This window comes from Salvelinus namaycush, chromosome 11 (assembly GCF_016432855.1).
Source record: "Salvelinus namaycush isolate Seneca chromosome 11, SaNama_1.0, whole genome shotgun sequence".
In the NCBI taxonomy this organism is placed as follows: domain Eukaryota; kingdom Metazoa; phylum Chordata; class Actinopteri; order Salmoniformes; family Salmonidae; genus Salvelinus; species Salvelinus namaycush.
Genome location: NC_052317.1, coordinates 14,744,864 through 14,764,360, shown reverse-complemented (window position 1 = coordinate 14,764,360; position 19,497 = coordinate 14,744,864). Strand labels below are relative to the sequence as shown.

Genomic DNA, 19,497 nt, shown 5'->3' with positions numbered 1-19,497 from the left:
GTGCTTTGTGTAGTTTCAGGGCTGTGTGATTGTGGAAGAGTTGTTTCCTGCATGCTGGGTGTTTGTGTGTCTTGGACGGGCCATGTTGGTGTGTGTGTATTTGTATGTTTTGGACAGGTTGTCCATGAAATGAGACGGATGCTGCTCTGGCATTGCTATAACACCCTGGGTACAGAGAGGATGAAGAGAGAGCTAGAAAGAGAGAAAGAGAGAGAGAGAGAGAGAGAGAGAGAGAGAGAGAGAGAGAGAGAGAGAGAGAGAGAGAGAGAGAGAGAGAGATAGAAAGAGAGAGAATGCCCTGTACACAGATGTCACTCAGCCACTAATCAGGATGGGCCCAGAAAGGTCAGGCTGACAAACAGATCCATAGGACAGATCAATCAACCAGAGGAACGAGTAGAGCAGAGGCAGATGCTAGTCACTTCCTGTCAACTGGAACAGATTGTACTGTAACATTAACCGTAAATGATCACATCATCAATGTCCCAACCACTGTACGTTCTAATCACTTTAATCTGGGTTCAGTCGAACCCCTGAATCACAGAACAGCTTGACTTCCACCCTCACTAAAAAGAAATACACAACTGTTCAACTCTTTACACTGCATTGATCAGTCAGTTATGTCGCAGGACCATGAGTGTGTGTGAGATTCCTCATCAATCAGGGAGGATTAAAGCAATATTATCTTCTCACACACAGGAATACTCTGGAGCAAGTGTGCGTGTGTGTGTGTGTGTGTGTGGGGGGGGGGGGGGGGGGGGGGATTTCCCTCCATAGGACACAAGGCGATTAATAGAAATCCTATGTGGCTTGATAGTAGAGTGACAGTTGAGAGTGACTTGAGTAGGCGGAGGAGAGGAAAAGCAAGGGATGATTTGTCAAGTGTGTTGTGTATGGAGAGCGGGTTAGAACGGAGGGATGGAGGGAGTGGAGGGGGAGACAGCCCAGCTGTCCTGTCTGGACTTGAGGACCAAGAACAACACGTACCAGCATTACTCAAAGAGTGCGCTAGGAAAAACACTTCCCCTGAAATAAATTGACTGGTTCCACAGTAAATAGCTCACAGTGATGTACTGACAACCAGCTGGTTGTATTTATATACAGACACATACCGCGACATACAAGCACATGAATGCAAAGCAATCACACACACTCAGTCTGACACACATACAGGCAAACACATACAAACATATACATGCAGTCAAACACCCCCTCTCTCACTGTCATACACACACACACACACACACACACACACACACACACACACACACACACACACACACACACACACACCTTCCGACATCTTCTTGGTTAACCAACACACAGTGATAGAGCCAATCAGACCGATGGAGAAACTAATTAACGAGAACAGAGATGGTTGAGATAGCAGAGATGTGGAAGGAAAGAGACACAGGGTTTCTCTGTCTGTTCTTCCCTCCCTTTCTCCTACTCAGCGTCAAAGGGCTTGTAAAGCCAATAAGGGATGCTTGACCAGTCCCTCCATCTGTCTCTTTCCCTCCTTCTGTCTCCCTGCCCCCCTCCCCCTACCTTGATCAATCTCCCTCACTCACCGTCGAAGGCCTTGTACTGTCCGTTGAGGGAGGCTTGCAGGGCTCGTCCAGCGTCTCTGATCAGGCCCTGCATCTCGGTGCGACTCAGGTTGGATAGGCTGTCCTCCATGACACTGGTGCAACACGTGTAGCCCTGGGGACAGATCCTCAGGTGCTCTCCTAGTGGAGGGAGAGAGAGAGTAGAGAGTCGATTAACACTATAGGTCACTTAGCATCACAGGTTTGACAGGTACGGTTTGGCCACACTGTAGTTGCTTAGTCTTGTCAGTGTCATTGACTGATTGATTATCTGGTACCGTCCACAGATCAACACAAAACATTTCCGTTATATCTACATACAGCACGGCAAGAGCCTTAATGAAGCGACAGCAAGTTGCACTGCGATACATACGCTATTGACGAGCCCTTGTTTACTATTCACTAGCCCTAGACGAGGGCTCGTCGAGCGATGAAGCAGGAACGGCATACCGAACACCAAGATCAGGGCCCGTAGCCGCAAAGTGTCTCAGAGTAAAAGTGCTGATCTAGGACCTGTCATTATTATTCATTGTGATCTAAAAGGCGAAATGCTACTCTGAGATGCTTCATCTCTGGAAGCGTCGGAGTGAGATGGATGGATGGGATAGGGTCAGGAACTCATGTCAACGGGGATATACGGGCAAGAAAAGCTTCAACTACAACCTTGAAATTAATACATTGTTCTTTACATGAAAAAGGTATGGACGTACAGTTGAAGTCGGAAGTTTACATACACTTAGGTTAGAGTCATTAAAACTCGTTTTTCAACCATTCCAAAAATGTCTTGTTAACAAACTATAGTTTTGGCAAGTCGGTTAGGACATCTACTTTGTGCATGACACAAGTAATTTTTCCAACAATTGTTTACAGACAGATTATTTCACTTATAACTCACTGTATCACAATTCCAGTGGGTCAGAAGTTTACATACACTAAGTTGACTGTACCTTTAAACAGCTTGGAAAATTCCAGACAATTAGGTCATGGCTTTAGAAGCTTCTGCCAGGCTAATTGACATCATTTGAGTCAATTGGAAGTGTACCTGTGGATGTATTTCAAGGCCTACCTTCAAACTCAGTGCCTCTTTGCTTGACATCACGGGAAAATCAAAAGAAATGAGCCAAGACCAAAGAAAGAAAATTGTTGACCTCCACAAGTCTGGTTCATCCTTGGGAGCAATTTCCAAACGCCTGAAGGTACCACGTTCATCTGTACAAACAATAGTACGCAAGTATAAACACCATGGGACCACGCAGCTGTCATACTGCTCAGGAAGGAGACGCATTCTGTCTCCTAGAGATGAACGTACTTTGGTGTGAAAAGTGCAAATCAGTCCCAGAACAACAGCAAAGAACCTTGTGAAGATGCTGGAGGAAACAGATACAAAAGTATCTATATCCACAGTAAAACGAGTCCTATATCGACATAACCTGAAAGGCCGCTCAGCAAGGCAGAAGCCACTGCTCCAAAACCGCCATAAAAAAGCCAGACTACGGTTTGCAACTGCACATGGGGACAAAGATGGTACTTTTTGGAGAAATGTACTCTGGTCTGATGAAACAAAAATAGAACTGTTTGGCCAAAATGACCATCGTTATGTTTGGAGGAAAAAGGGGGAGGCTTGCAAGCCGAAGAACACCATCCCAACTGTGAAGCATGTGGGTGGCAGCATCATGTTGTGGGGGTGCTTTGCTGCAGGAGGGACTGGTGCACTTCATAAAATAGATGGCATCACAGGAAAGGAAAATTATGTGGATATATTGAAGCAACATCTCAAGACATCAGTCAGGAAGTTAAAGCTTGGTTGCAAATGACCCCAAGCATATTTCCAAAGTTGTGGCAAAATGGCTAAGTTAAACAATTTAAAGGCAATGCTATCAAATACTAATTGAGTGTATGTAAACTTCTGATCCACTGGGAATGACATTTCACATTCTTGAAATAAAGTGGTGATCCTAACTGACCTAAGACAGGGAATTTTTACTTGGATTAAATGTCAGGAATTGTGAAAAACTGAGTTTAAATGTATTTGGCTAAGGTGTATGTAAACTTCCGACTTCAACTGTATATGACGTATTATACACGTTGCTGTTATTTGGCCCCAGGCAATAAACCTTCTGCAAACATTCACACATAGGCCTCACACAGTGTGGAGATTGGGAACAGTTATCAGCCAATCAAAAATAGATACAATATTTAAGAGGTTCAACTGAATAGATTCTTTATCACATTCCGAACGTGTTCACATCTACCCACACGCTATGCATACTGTCAGATGGAGCATGTCAACATCCTTTCACTGTTTAATTACATTCCCTTTCTTAAGAGGCTGTATTAAGCCTCTGGCACACAAACCTCTCTCTCTCTCTCTCTGATCACTGCTCTAGTCCTGCCAAGGTGAGACAGAGAGTGTGGGCTGTATCTAACAAAGAAAACCATTTTGTATTCACATCATGTTGCTCTCTCTCTCGCTAAAGTAGAGAGAGGTTTGACTAACCAACAACTCTTAAATGACTGGAAATCTTTTATTCTGTGACTCATAGTGTATACAGAAAGCTCTACACACACACACACTCACACCGGGACCGACACGCAGAGAATGCCTGTCGATTGAGTAACACCTGGCTGCACACTGATCAATGATAGTCTATTACACGACGTTACTCCGTGAATATGACGTAGAAAACACACACTAAGTGCTAGTCATAGTGATTTTCTTTCAGGTGTCCAATAGTGTCCATTTAGCATGCACATGCTGATACCAGATCTCATAGTTCCCCTTTGAAATTCCACGTATTACGGACAAACGTCTATTTTTGGCGCATTCATTCTGCGTGGTTGACAGGGTTTAATCTGAAACAACTCAAAGGGTTAAGTTCAGGTATTCATTCCCGAGGGGTTAAGGTTCGGGCTATGGTTTGGGAAAGGCCTAAAAGGAAATCATTTAAAAACAATACGCTGTTTTCCAATCAACTATCATCGAGTATTCCCGCGCCTTGTTAGAGCATTGTGAACTGTGGTGGCACGGTGGCCTAAACAGAGTGCTCTGGCTCCGAGCATCACCAGTGCTGGGCAATGTTTTTTTTGTTGTTGTTGTGAGCACTGAGGAAGGTATACAATATATCAACGTTCTCAGGGCCTTTTCAGACGTCTGAAATCGCCGTCTATTTCTAGTGACCAGGCTGGCATCTATAGAAGGGTATGTTTGGCCCACAGAGGGGAATATCAGAATGATAGCCCAACAGTTTCACTGATCAAAGATATTGATCTGCTGTGCAGGACCTCAACTGTTAAAGCCAAGCATTTTGCCCTTATTTAGCTGTAGCCTGCCATTAATCGATATGTGTGTGTGGGTGTTTCTACATTTATGACTGTGTGTGCTGCTCCGTGAGTGTAAACAAAACAAAATTTGACCAACCGGGAAAAAAGGCTATTTCTAGGGGGTTTACAGTAAAGGTTAGAATTAGTGTCAGGGTTAGAATTTGGGTTAGGGTTATAGGATTTTGAATGAGAATCAATTGTGTGTCCCAACAAGGTTAGTTAAACAAGACTGTGTGTGTGTGTGTGTGTGTGTGTGTGTGTGTGTGTGTGTGTGTGTGTGTGTGTGTGTGTGTGTGTGTGTGTGTGTGTGTGTGTGTGTGTGTGTGTGTGTGTGTGTGTGCGTGTGTGACTTGTGTGTCCATGTGAGCGAATGTGTTGTTGTTGCCACGGTGTGTGTATATAGTCCTGGAGTGTCTCTTTAGTCCTATGTCAGTGTATGAATTAGCTGTTATTTTCCTCTTGAGGTACTGGTGAGGCGATTGCCTCAGTATGGAAGGTAGAGTGACACTGAGCAGCCCTCATCTTACCATGTCACCGCAATTACATCAAGACCACAGCAGACTCATACACTCATTCCTCTGACTCGTGTATGAAGGTGTGTGTGGTGGTGGGGGGGAGGGGGTTGGGTGTCTGTGCGTGGGTGTGTGTTTGCCTGGTCTATTGCCTGCTGCCTGCTGTCTGAAGGACGTCTGAACTAAGTGAGTTGGCACACACCCTCACACATACACACACACAGCCTCCTAAACCTCCGCCTTGCACAGCTCATCCGTAATAGTGTTGTTTCTCCAGTCGGTTTGTCTCGAAGCAGAACAGACCTCCGCATTACACTCATACACACTCAAAAGTGTGTATGAGTGTGTGTGAGTGTGTATGAGAGTGCGTGAGTGTGTATGAGAGTGTGTGAGTGTGTATGAGAGTGCGTGTGCATTTGTCCGTGCCTGTGCCTGTGCGTGGGCAAGCCAGCCAAATCACTTTCAATCAGACGGTAGAGCAGATTGAAGAAGCAGCGTTCCTTAACGGTACTCTCTGTCCCCTCCTCGCCAGTCATCACTCACACTCCATTTCCTTCCCAGAGGACACTAGGGCAATCACAACAGTATTCTTACTGAAGAACCCATACTTTACTGTCGTAGAGTCACACGACTTTTAAGATGGTATTGGGAGGTATTGATAGTGCTTTCAAAGGGCATTGGGAGGTATAGTGCTTGGGAGGTATTGGTTGTGGACAAGTTATATTCTTTTGAATGCTGTGGAATTACCCTATCGGAAGGCACAGGGAAAATGAGGTTAAGGGATGGGTATATGGAATGGCTCTATAAAAGTGACCTCTCTTCTTAAATATTTAACAGCAAATGTTGGGGCAATAAGCACAAAGATGTTGTGCCAGCCATGCACGTTATTTATGTTTAGAGTAATGACAACAAACACACATGCACACACACAGACACACAAACTTGACCTGGTCTGACCCTTCCTACACACCCCAGCAAAGCAGACTCCCATGTCCTTGTGTCTCCCCACCTCACCCCTTAGCCCCCTGAGAAAGGGTGTTAGAGGGGGCGTGAGCGAGAGGAGGGATGTTATGAAGCACTTAAGTTTCCTTGTTCCCCCCAAGCCACTTCACTTCCTCCTTGCGCACACACACACACACACACACACACACACACACACACACACACACACACACACACACACACATAGAGTCACTAAAGAGGGAACAATTCTCAGGCCATTAACTTATCATAGGCCACCAGGGAGGAAAACACCTATTAAAAACCAATCGGGGCGGAAGCTAAATAATGTTGTGCACACTCCAATAAACCCAGGCCAGAAACAGATAGAAATGGCTTTTAAAGAATGGGAGGATGTTGGGGGGAATAAAAGAGAGAAATAAAGAGAGAATCAAAGGGGTTCATTGCCGGATTGTTTCAATTATCGGTCTGGGCTGCTGTGACAGAGGTTAACACAAGAGTCAGGGGAAAAAGAGAGAGAGGAAGGGAAGAGAGAGGGTTAGAGAGAAAAGAGAGGGAGGCGGTGCCCAAGGGAGATCCACAATGAAATAATGACCCGTTTGAAAGGACCACCGTCTAAGACGGCCAGTCAAGTAGGCTGTCTAAAAACGATTTGAATAATACTTGTCAATATAGAACTTCCATATTGAACAAATTACACAAAGTTGAAGGAGTGACACTGGCTATAGCCTACATTTAGAAATGGTTGTCTTTCGCCTTCACAAGCAGTCTGCCTTTTTGCTTGAATCTACAAATTACAGGAAGAGCAATTTGTCAGAGCTGTCCTTCAATGTGTCCTATCTCTGATGCCCCGTTGTGACAAATTACTCAGAGATTTACAAAAAAACGACCTGTTGAAACGGACTGTCTCAGACGCTGATTACCGAAAAATCCTTTGTCTTTGTTGAAGGACGATTGGTATTTAGTATTTTATTAGGATCCCCATTAGCTGTTGCAAAAGCAGCCGCTACTCTTCCTGGTGTCCACACAAAATATGACACATAATACAGAACATCATTAGACAAGAACAGCTCAGGGACAGAACTACATACATTTTTAAAAAGGCACACGTAGCCTACATATCAATGCATACACAAACTATCTAGGTCAAATAGGGGAGTCCAATAATCCTGGGATTTACCTAAAGACTGTCCAATAATCCTGGGATTTACCTAGACTGTCCAATAATCCTGGGATTTACCTAAAGACTGTCCAATAATCCTGCGACTTGTGACCTACGTAATAGAAATAAAAAATGATTTTAACCACAACTCAGTCCCTAGACCTTAGCCGCGGCCCAAGATAGACTGGCTGTCACTCATAACTGGGTTCGGAATTGGCATTTGGAAATCACTGGGATATAGTGTGGAGAGGTTAGTGTAGTGGACTCTATTTTTCTCTGTTTCTCTCTCTCACACACACACAAACACACACCCACACACGTCTTCAGCCCACCCAGGCAATAATATCCCCTTGGTGCATGTGTCTGATCACCAGGTTGGTATTGTAATGTGATCTAGAGGTTGGCAACAGAAATAGCTTCCTCCCTCCAGCAGCAATAGCAGCAGGTCCTAACACATGACTACTGGGGGCTGGCTGACCTCTGGGCTATGTACTTCCTAAACCAATCCACCTTCTCACAGGCCACCTGACACCCCCACACACCACGTACCGGAACATACACATTTTACATACTTCATTTGAATCCACAAATCATACAATAATGATTCAAATATTTCTGGAAAGGGATATCTGGACACCTGGGGAAAGAGATAGCACTTTGTTCTCCGGACAGCAAGGCTGTCCATGACTGCTGACAAGGAGCAGTACCTCGATAGCTGCTTCGCCTTCGTTTTATGTCCGTCCGCAGTCTGCGGGGCTGAGACTCGCACAGGCTCCTCAAGTGTTGCTGTTAGGTACCCACCAACAACTTGAGACCCAGATAGACACACACTCACAATACGCTTCACTTGCTCACTCACGCACACACGCACACGCACACACACTGGCTCAAACACAGGAGGCAGAATGATCAGGAATATGATGGATTACAACAGGTTTTGTAATTAAGTTGCTGTAGCCTGCAGAAACATGCATGGCTGCCTTCCATGACAGGCATGTGACAGACACACACACGTCCCAGTGGTAATGTCACCCGATGAATAACCAATGAGTGTATGAGCTGGGACTGTGAACATCACCGCGCAGGCAACACTGTTACAGATGTGTGTGTGTACAGCATGTGCGCAGTCAATGGGCTCCTCGGGCTTCTAAAGTGTTTGACACACATGTGTTTGGGTGTTCTGTCTAAACGTACAGCCCTGGTCTGGGTCAGACAGCATGACTCACAAATTGCCATGCGGTACGTATGTCTAGTGTCTAAACACAACAGGAACCAGGCACAACGCACAGCAGCATGAAAACATCAATGAGGTCCCCTAGTGTGTTGTCGTATTGTTGGTGAACCAAGAAGACACGGTGGCAACACAGCTTCCTAGGTCTCTACAACATCACCAAAACAGACGAATCACCATCCTGTACTAGTTAGCCCCTTCATAAACAAACCTCTGGGTCATAGACATGACTGTGCAAGTGTGTGTGTCTGTGTTATCTGTGTGTGTGTGTGTGACTAGTAACAGTTTCGGTCTGTCTTGGGTCATTTAACAAGCAAGACAACAACCGCCTGTGATGACCTAATTTCTGTTTTCTTCCTGTTGAATGGCGTGACTGGTTCTCTGGTCTTTAGACAGCATGACTCACAGGTTGACACGCTTCATACTGAACACCCCTGTCACATGACTGGGGACAGTCTGTCATAGAAGCAATCCAATAGTTTGGGCTGGCAGCAAACTCACAGAGCTGCCAACTATCACGCATTGGTGGTGAGACACAAGTATTTGGCCATCTTCTCACGCCTACACGCCACACCTCTTATATCTCACGCATTGAAAAGTACTGGTTTCATTTGTCGAATTAATCCTTTGTATAGTCAGTGCGTTACCTTTTCAACTGTGCTCCAAACCGTTTTAAAATAGAAGCATCTGCGCCTGCAATTTAACATTACGAGCAGACCCACTATAATTGTCCTTTCTTGCCACAGCATTGTGAAACGCAGCTCATTGAAGCAGATGAATGGTCTAGTTATGTAAGGGATAAAGGGGATTGGATGCGCATTTTAAAGAAACGCCCCTCAAGATAAGAGTGGAGCTGAATGAGGAGGGAGAACGTTCTCTGCTGAGTTTATAAAACTGTAAAAAGAGCACCGCGGTAGCATTGTTTTATGTACAATGTTGTCAACAAAATGAGGTTGCTGTTACTCCTGTCCCTATTTCAGAATGTAGCCTCTTGACAGCTTGTACGAAAATCGATTTCATCCACATTTGCATTAATCCCCTCGTTTGTGATTAGCATTTAGGCTGTGACAACGAAAAGGCATCAGACAGACCTACGGTATGTTTTAGCAGGGAAGTTTGGTAGGGTGACCTGATTTGGTCCCCCCCTTCGCTACTATAACAGCCTCCACTCTTCTGGGAAGGCTTTCCACTAGATGTTGGAACATTGCTGCAGGGACTTGCTTCCATTCAGCCACGAGCATTATTGAGGTCGGGCACTCTCAGTCGGCGTTCCAATTCACCCCAATGGTGTTTGATGGGGTTGAGGTCAGGGCTCTGTGCAGGCCAGACGAGTTCTTCCACACCGATCTCGACAAACCATTTCTGTATGGACCTCGCTATGTGCCCGGGGCGTTGTCATGCTGAAACAGGAAAGGACCTTCCCCAAAGTGTTGCCACAAAGTTGGAAGCAGAGAATCGTCTAGAATGTCATTGTGCTGTAGTGTTAAGATTTCCCTTCACTGGAACGAAGGGGCCTAGCACGAACCTGGGGCAGGTAGCGTTCTCCTGGCATCTGCCAAACCCAGATTTGTTTGTCGGACTGCCAAATGGTGAAGCGTGATTCATCACTCCAGATAACGCGTTTCCACTGCTCCAGAGTCCAATGGCGGCGAGCTTTACACCACTCCAGCCGACGCTTGGCATTGTGCATGGTGATCTTAAGGTTGTGTGCAGCTGCTCTGCCATGGAAACCCATTTCATGAAGGTCCCAACGAACAGTTATTGTGCTGACGTTGCTTCCAGAGGCTGTTTGGAACTCGGTAGTGAGTGTTGCAACCGAGGACAGATGATTTTTACGTGCTTCAGCACTCGGCGATCCAATTCTGTGAGCTTGTGTGGCCTACCACTTCACGGCTGAGTTGTTGTTGCTCCTAGATGTTTCCACTTCACAATAAAAGCACTTACATTCGACTGGGGCAGCTCTAGCTGGGCAGAAATTGTATAAAGTGACGTGTTGGAAAGATGTCATCCTATGATGGTGCCACGTTGAAAGTCACTGAGCTCTTCTGTAAGGCCATTCTACTGTGAATGTTTGTCTATGGAGATTGCATGGCTGTGGGCTCGATTTTATACACCTGTCAGCAACGGGTGTGGCTGAAATAGCGAATCCACAGTTTATATGAGGAAATCAATCAATTGAAATACATTTATTAGGCCCTGGATTTCACATGACTGGGCAGGGGCACAGCCATGGGTGTGCCTGGGAGGGCATAGGCCCACCCACTGGGGAGCCAGACAGAAATACTCCTCAGTTTCATCAGCTGTCCGGATGGCTGGTCTCAGACAAAAAGTTGAGAGAAATAAGCGTTTAGTCTGTATGGACATTTTCTGGAATCTTATTTCAGCTCGTGAAACATGGGGCCAACACTTAACATGTTGCATATATTTTTTTGTTCAGTGTATATACCGGATATATATTGAACTTTTATTTAACCACACCAGGAAGTCCAATTGTCAATCAGGCCTCTTTCCCAAAGGAGACCTGGAAATTGAAATTCATGCTTTGGTTTGAGTTGGGTCAATATATTGTAAGTAGCAGTGCTGTCAGTGTTTTGTAGTCTGCAGCTCTGTTCAGAATACAACACACCTAAATCAATTCCTAAACAGGGAAAACAATGAAGCATGAATAAATGAGTCGCTCTAACGGTCTTGGTACTACCAACGTGTGTTTTACATACCGCTTTGACGGACAAGGTCTTCAACCCGTCTGTGTACAGTTGTACTGTGGCTTCCTCTACATAGCAGTCCTAGAGGATGAATCCTAACATGCAGCGTCCCATGCAGCGTTCTCTGGTTGAGAGAGACTCACTGACACGGGAAATCATGTTTCACACTGACAATAATGTTGCTAGAATGTTGTGAGTGTGTCGCATATGAGGAGCAGGCTGGGTGGTCTCATTTCTAAACGGGTCAGGACAGGCTAGTTCTCCAGGCTTCTATTGGTCACACTGATTGAGACCGAGACAGACAGAGAGACAGACAGAGAGACAGACAGAGAGACAGACAGAGAGGCAGAGTAAAAAGAGAGGTAGGGAGAGAGGGGGACAGAGATGAGAGATAGAAAGATACAGAATAAAGGGATAAAGACAGAGTGAGAGGTGAACAGAGAGAGAAAGAAAGACAGAAAAAGAGAGTGATCATTTAGAATGTAGACCACCATATTTTCCATCCAATCCACAATGACACAAACCCCAAAACAGCACACAACATCAGAGTACAGCAGCTACTTCTGATTACTAGGCCACCACCACTGCCCATTGATCAATGTAGGCCACAACATTTCCTGTTCATTGCAGAGCAGCGTTGAGCTTGACCAGTAATTCAAAATCATGTATCAGAGACCGCAACTCCCAGCTTCCCCCACGGTCACAGAGCAAATACCAGGCAAAATTGGGAAGATGAGTCATTTGACCTTTGGTAGCAGTAGGGGGATTGGATGGGATAGGGTTGGGTTGGGTCTCTGTTGTTTAGATCGTTTGGTGCAGGGCTCTCCAACCTTGTTCCTGGAGAGCTACCATCCTGTAGGTTTTCACTCCAACCCTAATCTAGCACACCTGATTGTAATAATTAGCTGGTTGATGAGCTGAACCAGGTTAGTTCCAACTGGGGTTGGAGGGCTTCTCTCCAGGAACAGGGTTGGAGACCCTGGCGTAGTGTGATCATGTAAGGCATAGAGTGACATCATCATATGGGAAAGTCCATTGATATTGCTCTCAACATTGCAATTCCTTTCTCTGATATGGGAACACCAATGTGAATCGTACATTACGGTCACTGTTGTTTTGGTAAGCTCGTATTCCTTATTTTTAGTATGAGGTTTAGGCCTACATAGCTCAAGTCTGCACATACGTTGCAGTTGTTTGCTCGGAAATCTCTTCAGTGACCATAAGTCCTCCTCCCAAAAGTTTTTATGGTGTTGTAATTATATTTGAGTGAAAACAAGCTCCAACCACCTCCCTGGAAGCAGCAGCAAGCCAGCCCAGCAGCACCAGCTCAAACTGGGGTGGTTAATCTGTCTTTTGACCTGTCAGAGCCAGACCCGTGTGCTCTGCCTGGAAGAAAAGACCTGCACATTCCACAGGGAAAATCCCCCCGAGTCCTGACCACTCAACCATTTGTTAAGGCCTGCAGCCTGCATACGCCTGAATACAGTAGTGTTGGAGGGAACACCAAATTACTCCACAGCAATCACACACACCTACGCAGGCACGCACACACACACACGTAGGCACGCACACACACACACAACCTGGAATGGTCTTAACGCCACACACACACACTTGTTTAACTAAACTTGTGGACACGCACAATTGATTCCCATTCAAAATCCTATTTTCCCTAACCCGTAAACTGAAACCTAACCCGAAACGTAATCCTAACCGTAACCCCAAAACCTAACACTAATTCTAAACTTAACCCTAAACCCCCTTGAAATAGCTTTTCCTTGTGGGGACTGACAAAATGTCCCCAGTCGGTCAAATGTGTTTGTTTACTATTCTTGTGGGGACTTCTGGTCCCCACAAGTATAGTTAAACATGTCTACACACACACACACACACACACACACACACACACACACACACACACACACGAGGATCATGGGCCAAAGACCTCTCCATCAACTTGGAGATAGGGAAAAGCAGGCTGAGGCTAAAGAAAGCCGTGTTCAAAACAAACCATAGAAAATCTCTGTCGAGTCTATAGAGTTCAAAAGATTGGCCTGCGGCCCACACGAATCCAACTTTATTGAGACACCATGACAAGGTAAATGCACAAGGTGTGCAGAAGAATGTTTGCATTCTTCTTTGGCATAGTCTCTCGCTAATCCGCCCTTTCAACGGCGTACTGAGAGACGCTTTTCACAGAGCTCTCTTCGGAGAAAGGATGAAAACATAGGATGAAAAAAAACCAAATGCTTCTGTCAAATCTGCACTCATTCTGAACCTGGATGACAACACAGCTCTTCCCCGCCCGCTCTTCCCTCGCTCTCTCTTCCCTCGCCCGCTCTTCCCTCGCTCTCTCGTTCATTTCCCTCGTTCTCCTCTGTTCACAATTCCTTTCATTCCCTTGTGACACGCTCTTTCTGCTAACTTTGTTTCTCGTTCTTTTGCATTTGTGTCTCCAAACCTTCCTCTCTTTCTCTTCTTTCTCTTTCTGTATCCCTATACAGTATGTCCCTTTATTCCAGCTTGTTTCATGTCAATCTTTCCCAAACATAGAATTATCTCGGTCTGTACCTTTGTTGTGGGTTTCTTTTGCTTTGCGTTCTCTTAACCCCCCTCGTTCTCTTTCTCCCTCCCCCTTACTCATTGTACCTGTCAAGCTGTCTGATCTAGCACTTTGACAGCCAGGTGGCTGCCTTCCCCCGGCAGAGTAAATGCTAGGACGTGCTTGCTGTGCCAAAGTGTCTGGTTGTCTTTCTGACTCAGATCCTGCTCCCTATAGAAATACATATGAATAGATCTCACTGGTAAAAAATGTCAGATGCTTCCTAGCGAGCTAACAGAGGCATTTGTGTGCCACTATGTTTGTTTGACTATGGCCAGGAGTTCTTCCTGACCGTGTGTGATCAGGAAAAACTCCTGGCTATGTATGCATGAAGTAACTATACTGAACAAAAATACAAACGCAACATGCAACAATTTCAACGATTTTACTGAATTACAGTTCATATATGGAAATCGGTCAATTGAAATAAATAAATTAGGCCCTAATCTATGGATTTCACATGACTGGACAGGGGCTCAGCATGGGTGGGCCTGGGATGGCATAGGCTCACCCACTGGGAGCGGGTCCACCCAAAAATGTTCCCCACAAAAGGGCTTTATTACAGACAGAAATACTCAGTTTAATCCCCTGTCTGGGTAGCTGGTCTCAGAGGATCCCACAGGTGAAGAAGCCAGGTGTGGAGGTCCTGGACTGCCTTGGTTACACATGGTCTGTGGTTTTGAGGCCTGTTGGACGTACTGCCAATTTCTCAAATAGAACGTTGGAGGAGGCTTATGGTAGAGAAATGAACATTCAATTCTCCGGCAACAACTCTGGTGGACATTCCTGCAGTCAGCATGCTAATTGCACATGCCCTCAACTTGAGACATATGTGGCATTGTGTTATGTGACACAACTGCACATTTTAGAGTGGCCTTTTATTGTCCCCAGCACAAGGTGCACCTGGGTAATGATCATGCTGTTTAATCAGCTTCTTCATATCCCACACCTGTCAAGTGGATGGATTATATTAGCAAAGGAGAAATGCTCACTAACATGGATGTAAACAAATGTGTGCACAAATGTTGAGAGAAATAAGCTTTCTGTGCATTTTATTTTAGCTTATGAAACATAACTGAGATTCCAATGGCATCTGGTGAATAAGGCGTTAGCCATGAGGCTAATTCATTACTGCCTACCTGACAAAACCTGCGCAACCATGCTAACAATGCTAGCCTGTCCTCTGAAAATGACCTGTAAAATGATTACATGAGAGGCTCAACTATAGACCAATCAGCCTTGTTAATACAGCACGCCCTCTCATCCAACCAACACATTAAAATTAGACAAACTTATCTCGCTGCTGCCCAAATATTAATCAGAAAATAACCTCCCCTTTCCTGAGCTGTTAGAACGCACCACAGTGGAGAGGACAAAGGTGGTATTCTCCACTATCACTACCATGCTGCAAACACTCATTACTGAGAGATGGCTTCTGCTGAAAGGGTAGATGGTTATCTACCTCTGTACTTTCTCTACTGGGAGAAAGAGATGGAGAGAGGAGAGAGAGCGGTAGCGGAGGGAGAAAGAGGGAAAGGAGAAAGTATGAAAGAAAGAGAGCTGGCCTCTGCTGAAAGGGTAGATGGTTATCCTTACCTAAAGAGAGTGAGTGAGTGACAGAGAGAGAGAGACAAAAATAGTGTGAGAGAGTAGGGGAGAGAAAGATGAGAAGAGGAATAGACAGTAGGGCTGGGAATTACCAGGAACCTCATGATACGATATAACCACGACACCAGTGGCGGTTGGTGCAGTTTAAGATGAGGGAGGATTATGTCTTTTTTTATGAGCATGGCCTTATTTCTATTACAGCATATTGGATGACTGTCATTCATATTCCATTCACCCTGGTCAATGTAACATTGATAGGTTTAGGCTACTACATGATACTCGAATTTGTCCTATACCCATCATGAGGTTGCTTCAACCTAGCCTACAAATACAAATTTAGAACGTAGATGAACAGGTTGCCAGACAAATTGGAGTAATCAAGGTGCCAGACATTGACACATTCAATAACGCATTGGACACTCTTGCCTTCATCTAGCTGATCTACGGTGTAATCATTAGTCCGAACAGTTGCAGACGAGAGTTTCTATTAGACAAATTCAGATATGTTTATCCCCATTTCGTACCGTTTCCTTCCGTTTAAGAAACGTTTTTCAACAGAATTGGCAGAATGAATACAGCCCTGATCCCCCGCAAACACAGTTCACTTTCAAGCAGCCACATACAACAGCATGATCACTTTGCTCGTTGTATAATTCCTTCTCACATCTACGCGCTCTGCTCCTCTCACCATTTCCCTTCACTTGTGGACTTCAGTATGCAACACACCAGCTGTCTGTGACCAGGGGAAAAAGCTTTCCAAGCCAAACCTTCATACCATAACTGCTAACAGCACACACAGGCTACATCGTTGTCACCATATTAGCTAACGTCATAGTCAACATAGTTACTAGGACTAACGCGTTAGTAAACCCGCTACAATCATGCAGTACAGTGTACAGCAAGCAGTTACACCGTCGGGCCCCGGTGGCAATAAATGAATAAAACCAAAAGCTTACCTTGACTTGGAAGAGTTCCAGTGTTGGATAGCCACAGCCAGGTAGCTAACATAGCATCCCTCTCTATTTGAGCCGGGTGTTTGAGTAGGCTAAACTATGTAGCTGCATTTGCTAGCTAAGTGAAAGTGAAAGCTAAAAAATACAACAAAATATAGCTAGCTCTCTCTCTTTCTCTCCTCCTTTTTGAAGATATGAATTTGTTCAGAAATGTTAAGCTATTGTCTTTCTCTTTCTTTGAGTCAACTACTAACCACATTTTATGCAGTGCAGTGCTAGCTAGCTGTAGCTTATGCTTTCAGTACTAGATTCATTCTCTGGTGAACAACATGTCAGTTCACGCTGCACGATTTCTGATAGGTTGGAGGACGTCCTCCAGAAGTTGTCATAATACTGTGTAAGTCTATGGAAGAGGGTGAGAACCATGAGCCTCCTAGGTTTTGTATTGAAGTCAATGTATCCAGAGGAGGACGGAAGCTAGCTGTCTTCCGGCTACATCATGGTGCTACCCTACAGAGTGCTGTTGAGGCTATTGTAGACCTTCATTGAAAAACAGTGTATTTTAATAAATGCTTTGGTGACGTGAATATAGCATAGTTTTATCTGAAAAGGATAACTTTTTTAATGTTTCACATTTTATTCTTATGAAATTCACTGAGGAGGATGGTCCTCCCCTTCCTCCTCTGAGGAGCCTCTACTTCACGATACTTAGGTGTAAATACGATATGTATTGCGATACTCACGATTCAGAAGGAGGCTAGTATCAGCTACATTTATGCCTTTACTAGACTATGGGGATATTTTATATATGAATGCTTCCGCTCAGTGTTTGAGATCAATTGACACTCTTTACCATGGCACTTTGAGATTTATTTTAAACTGCAAAACCCTTACGCACCACTGCACTTTGTATACCAGGGTTGGCTGGCCTTCTCTAGTCACTCGTAGGCTCAGTCACTGGTATACTTTTATTTACAAAGCCATTTTGGGTTTACTACCTTTTTATTTGGGCATTTTTATTGTTCAGAAATGTGGTGGGTACTCTCTTCGTTCACTGGACTTTATCCTGCTAACTGTTCCAAATGTCCGAACTGAATTTGGTAAAAGGTCTTTTATGTACTCTGCGCCATCGTCTTGGAACACCTTACAAAATAATTTTAAACTGGAAGAACTTGTCCCGATTGGTGTTTTTAAATCACTGATGAAGGATTTTGAGGCTGATTCCCTGACCTGTCAATGTTTTTAATTTGCTGTTTTTGATATTGTTATACTCTTGTGAATTCATGAATGGTTTTTACTAGATTACTTGTAGTTTTTCATGTTGTCTGTCTGTAATTTTTTGTAATGACTTGGTGCTGCCTATCTTGGCCAGGACGCTCTTGAAAAAGAGATTTTAAATCTCAATGAGCCCTTCCTGGTTAAATAAAGGTTAAATAAAAAATAAAAATTCTATATGTATTGTGATTCGATACTAAGATTTTATTGTGATTCGATGTTCCAAACATACTATTTCTTGCCACACTGTATGTGAACCCTTTGGAAATACCTGGATTTCTGCATAAATTGGTCATACAATTTGTTCTGAACTTCAATTCTACGTTTTCATGTCTTTATTGGACACACCGTGTAAACGTTCACAGTGCAGGGTGGGAAAAGTACTTTTCCTGATCCATGTCAAACTGATATCATCATCATTAGTATTCTAAACTGTATCTTGTTAATCCTTGTCATAATGAAATCACCATCATCATCCTCATTATCATCATCATCATCATCTTCATCCCAACCACTCTGAGATGCAGAGTGAAAGTGTGTCTGAGTGTGTTTTGAGTGGGCGTGAGAATCGCCCGTTGCGTGTGGCCACACACAACGGGCGTGTATTCCTCTGACATCATTGCACTCTTTCCCCTGCATCACAGCCAGCCACAAAGCCCTCCTTTGTGTGTCAAGCTCTCCAACCGTGGCTCGCCAGTCGCTCCCTGAGATCATGCCACACTGGCATCAGAGAATGACACTGAATGAACAGAATAGCACGTTTAATTAACTTCTTATCTGTCAGACATGACAAGCCATGCCAGAAAGTGCATGTCAGATCATGCAACATTTGATCTTTAGGGGGATTTGATCTTTGGGAGTCTATGGGAGAGCAGGATGGGATGGTGATCCGAAAGTCAACCAGGAAGTTCATACAGTCTCATGACCAGTGAGAGATTGCTGTGGTCGATCTCTTTTGTATAGGTTACTTAGGTTATATTGTTGCACTTGATTTCAATGAACACAAAAATATGCCCACAGGCACAAGTTTGCAAGTTTGCAAGTGTGTGTGTGTGTGTGTGTGTGTGTGTGTGTGTGTGTGTGTGTGTGTGTGTGTGTGTGTGTGTGTGTGTGTGTGTGTGTGTGTGTGTGTGTGTGTGTGTGGTTCTCTTTGTGTCTACAGTACAGTAATGAACATGTCTTCAAACAGCAGCCTCTTTCTACATGTCCAGACTGGATTGCATAACTCTGACTTCACTGATGCTTTGTTGATAACTAGCCAGACTTTCTATACAATGTTCATCAATCAATGCCACTATCGGCTACATTAAATGACTTAAAGGCCCAGTGCAGTCAAGAACACGATTGTTCTGTGCTTTATAGTTCCACACTATGAGGTTGGAATAATACTGTGGAATTGTGAAAATTATGACAATGCTCTTTCAGTGTAAGAGCTGTTTAAATAGACCGCCGGAAATTTCAGCCTGTTTTGGTGGGATGGAGTTTTGGTCTGCCTGGTGACATCACCAGGTGGTAAATTAGTTAATAGACCAATAAGAAAGAGTTCCAAACCTCTATGCCAATAACAGCTGGTTTTCAG

At 44.5% G+C, this 19,497-nt stretch overlaps 1 protein-coding gene across 1 annotated transcript in view; it reads right to left on the bottom strand.

Annotated features, from left to right (window-relative positions):
* The window catches only part of LOC120055859 (glypican-1-like), a 121,865-nt gene that overhangs the window by 63,917 nt on the left and 38,451 nt on the right, over window positions 1-19,497 (bottom strand). The window contains exon 3 of the mRNA XM_039003880.1: window positions 1,572-1,730. Within this exon, the coding sequence (XP_038859808.1) occupies window positions 1,572-1,730 (159 nt within the window). The remainder of the gene's footprint in view (window positions 1-1,571; window positions 1,731-19,497) is intronic.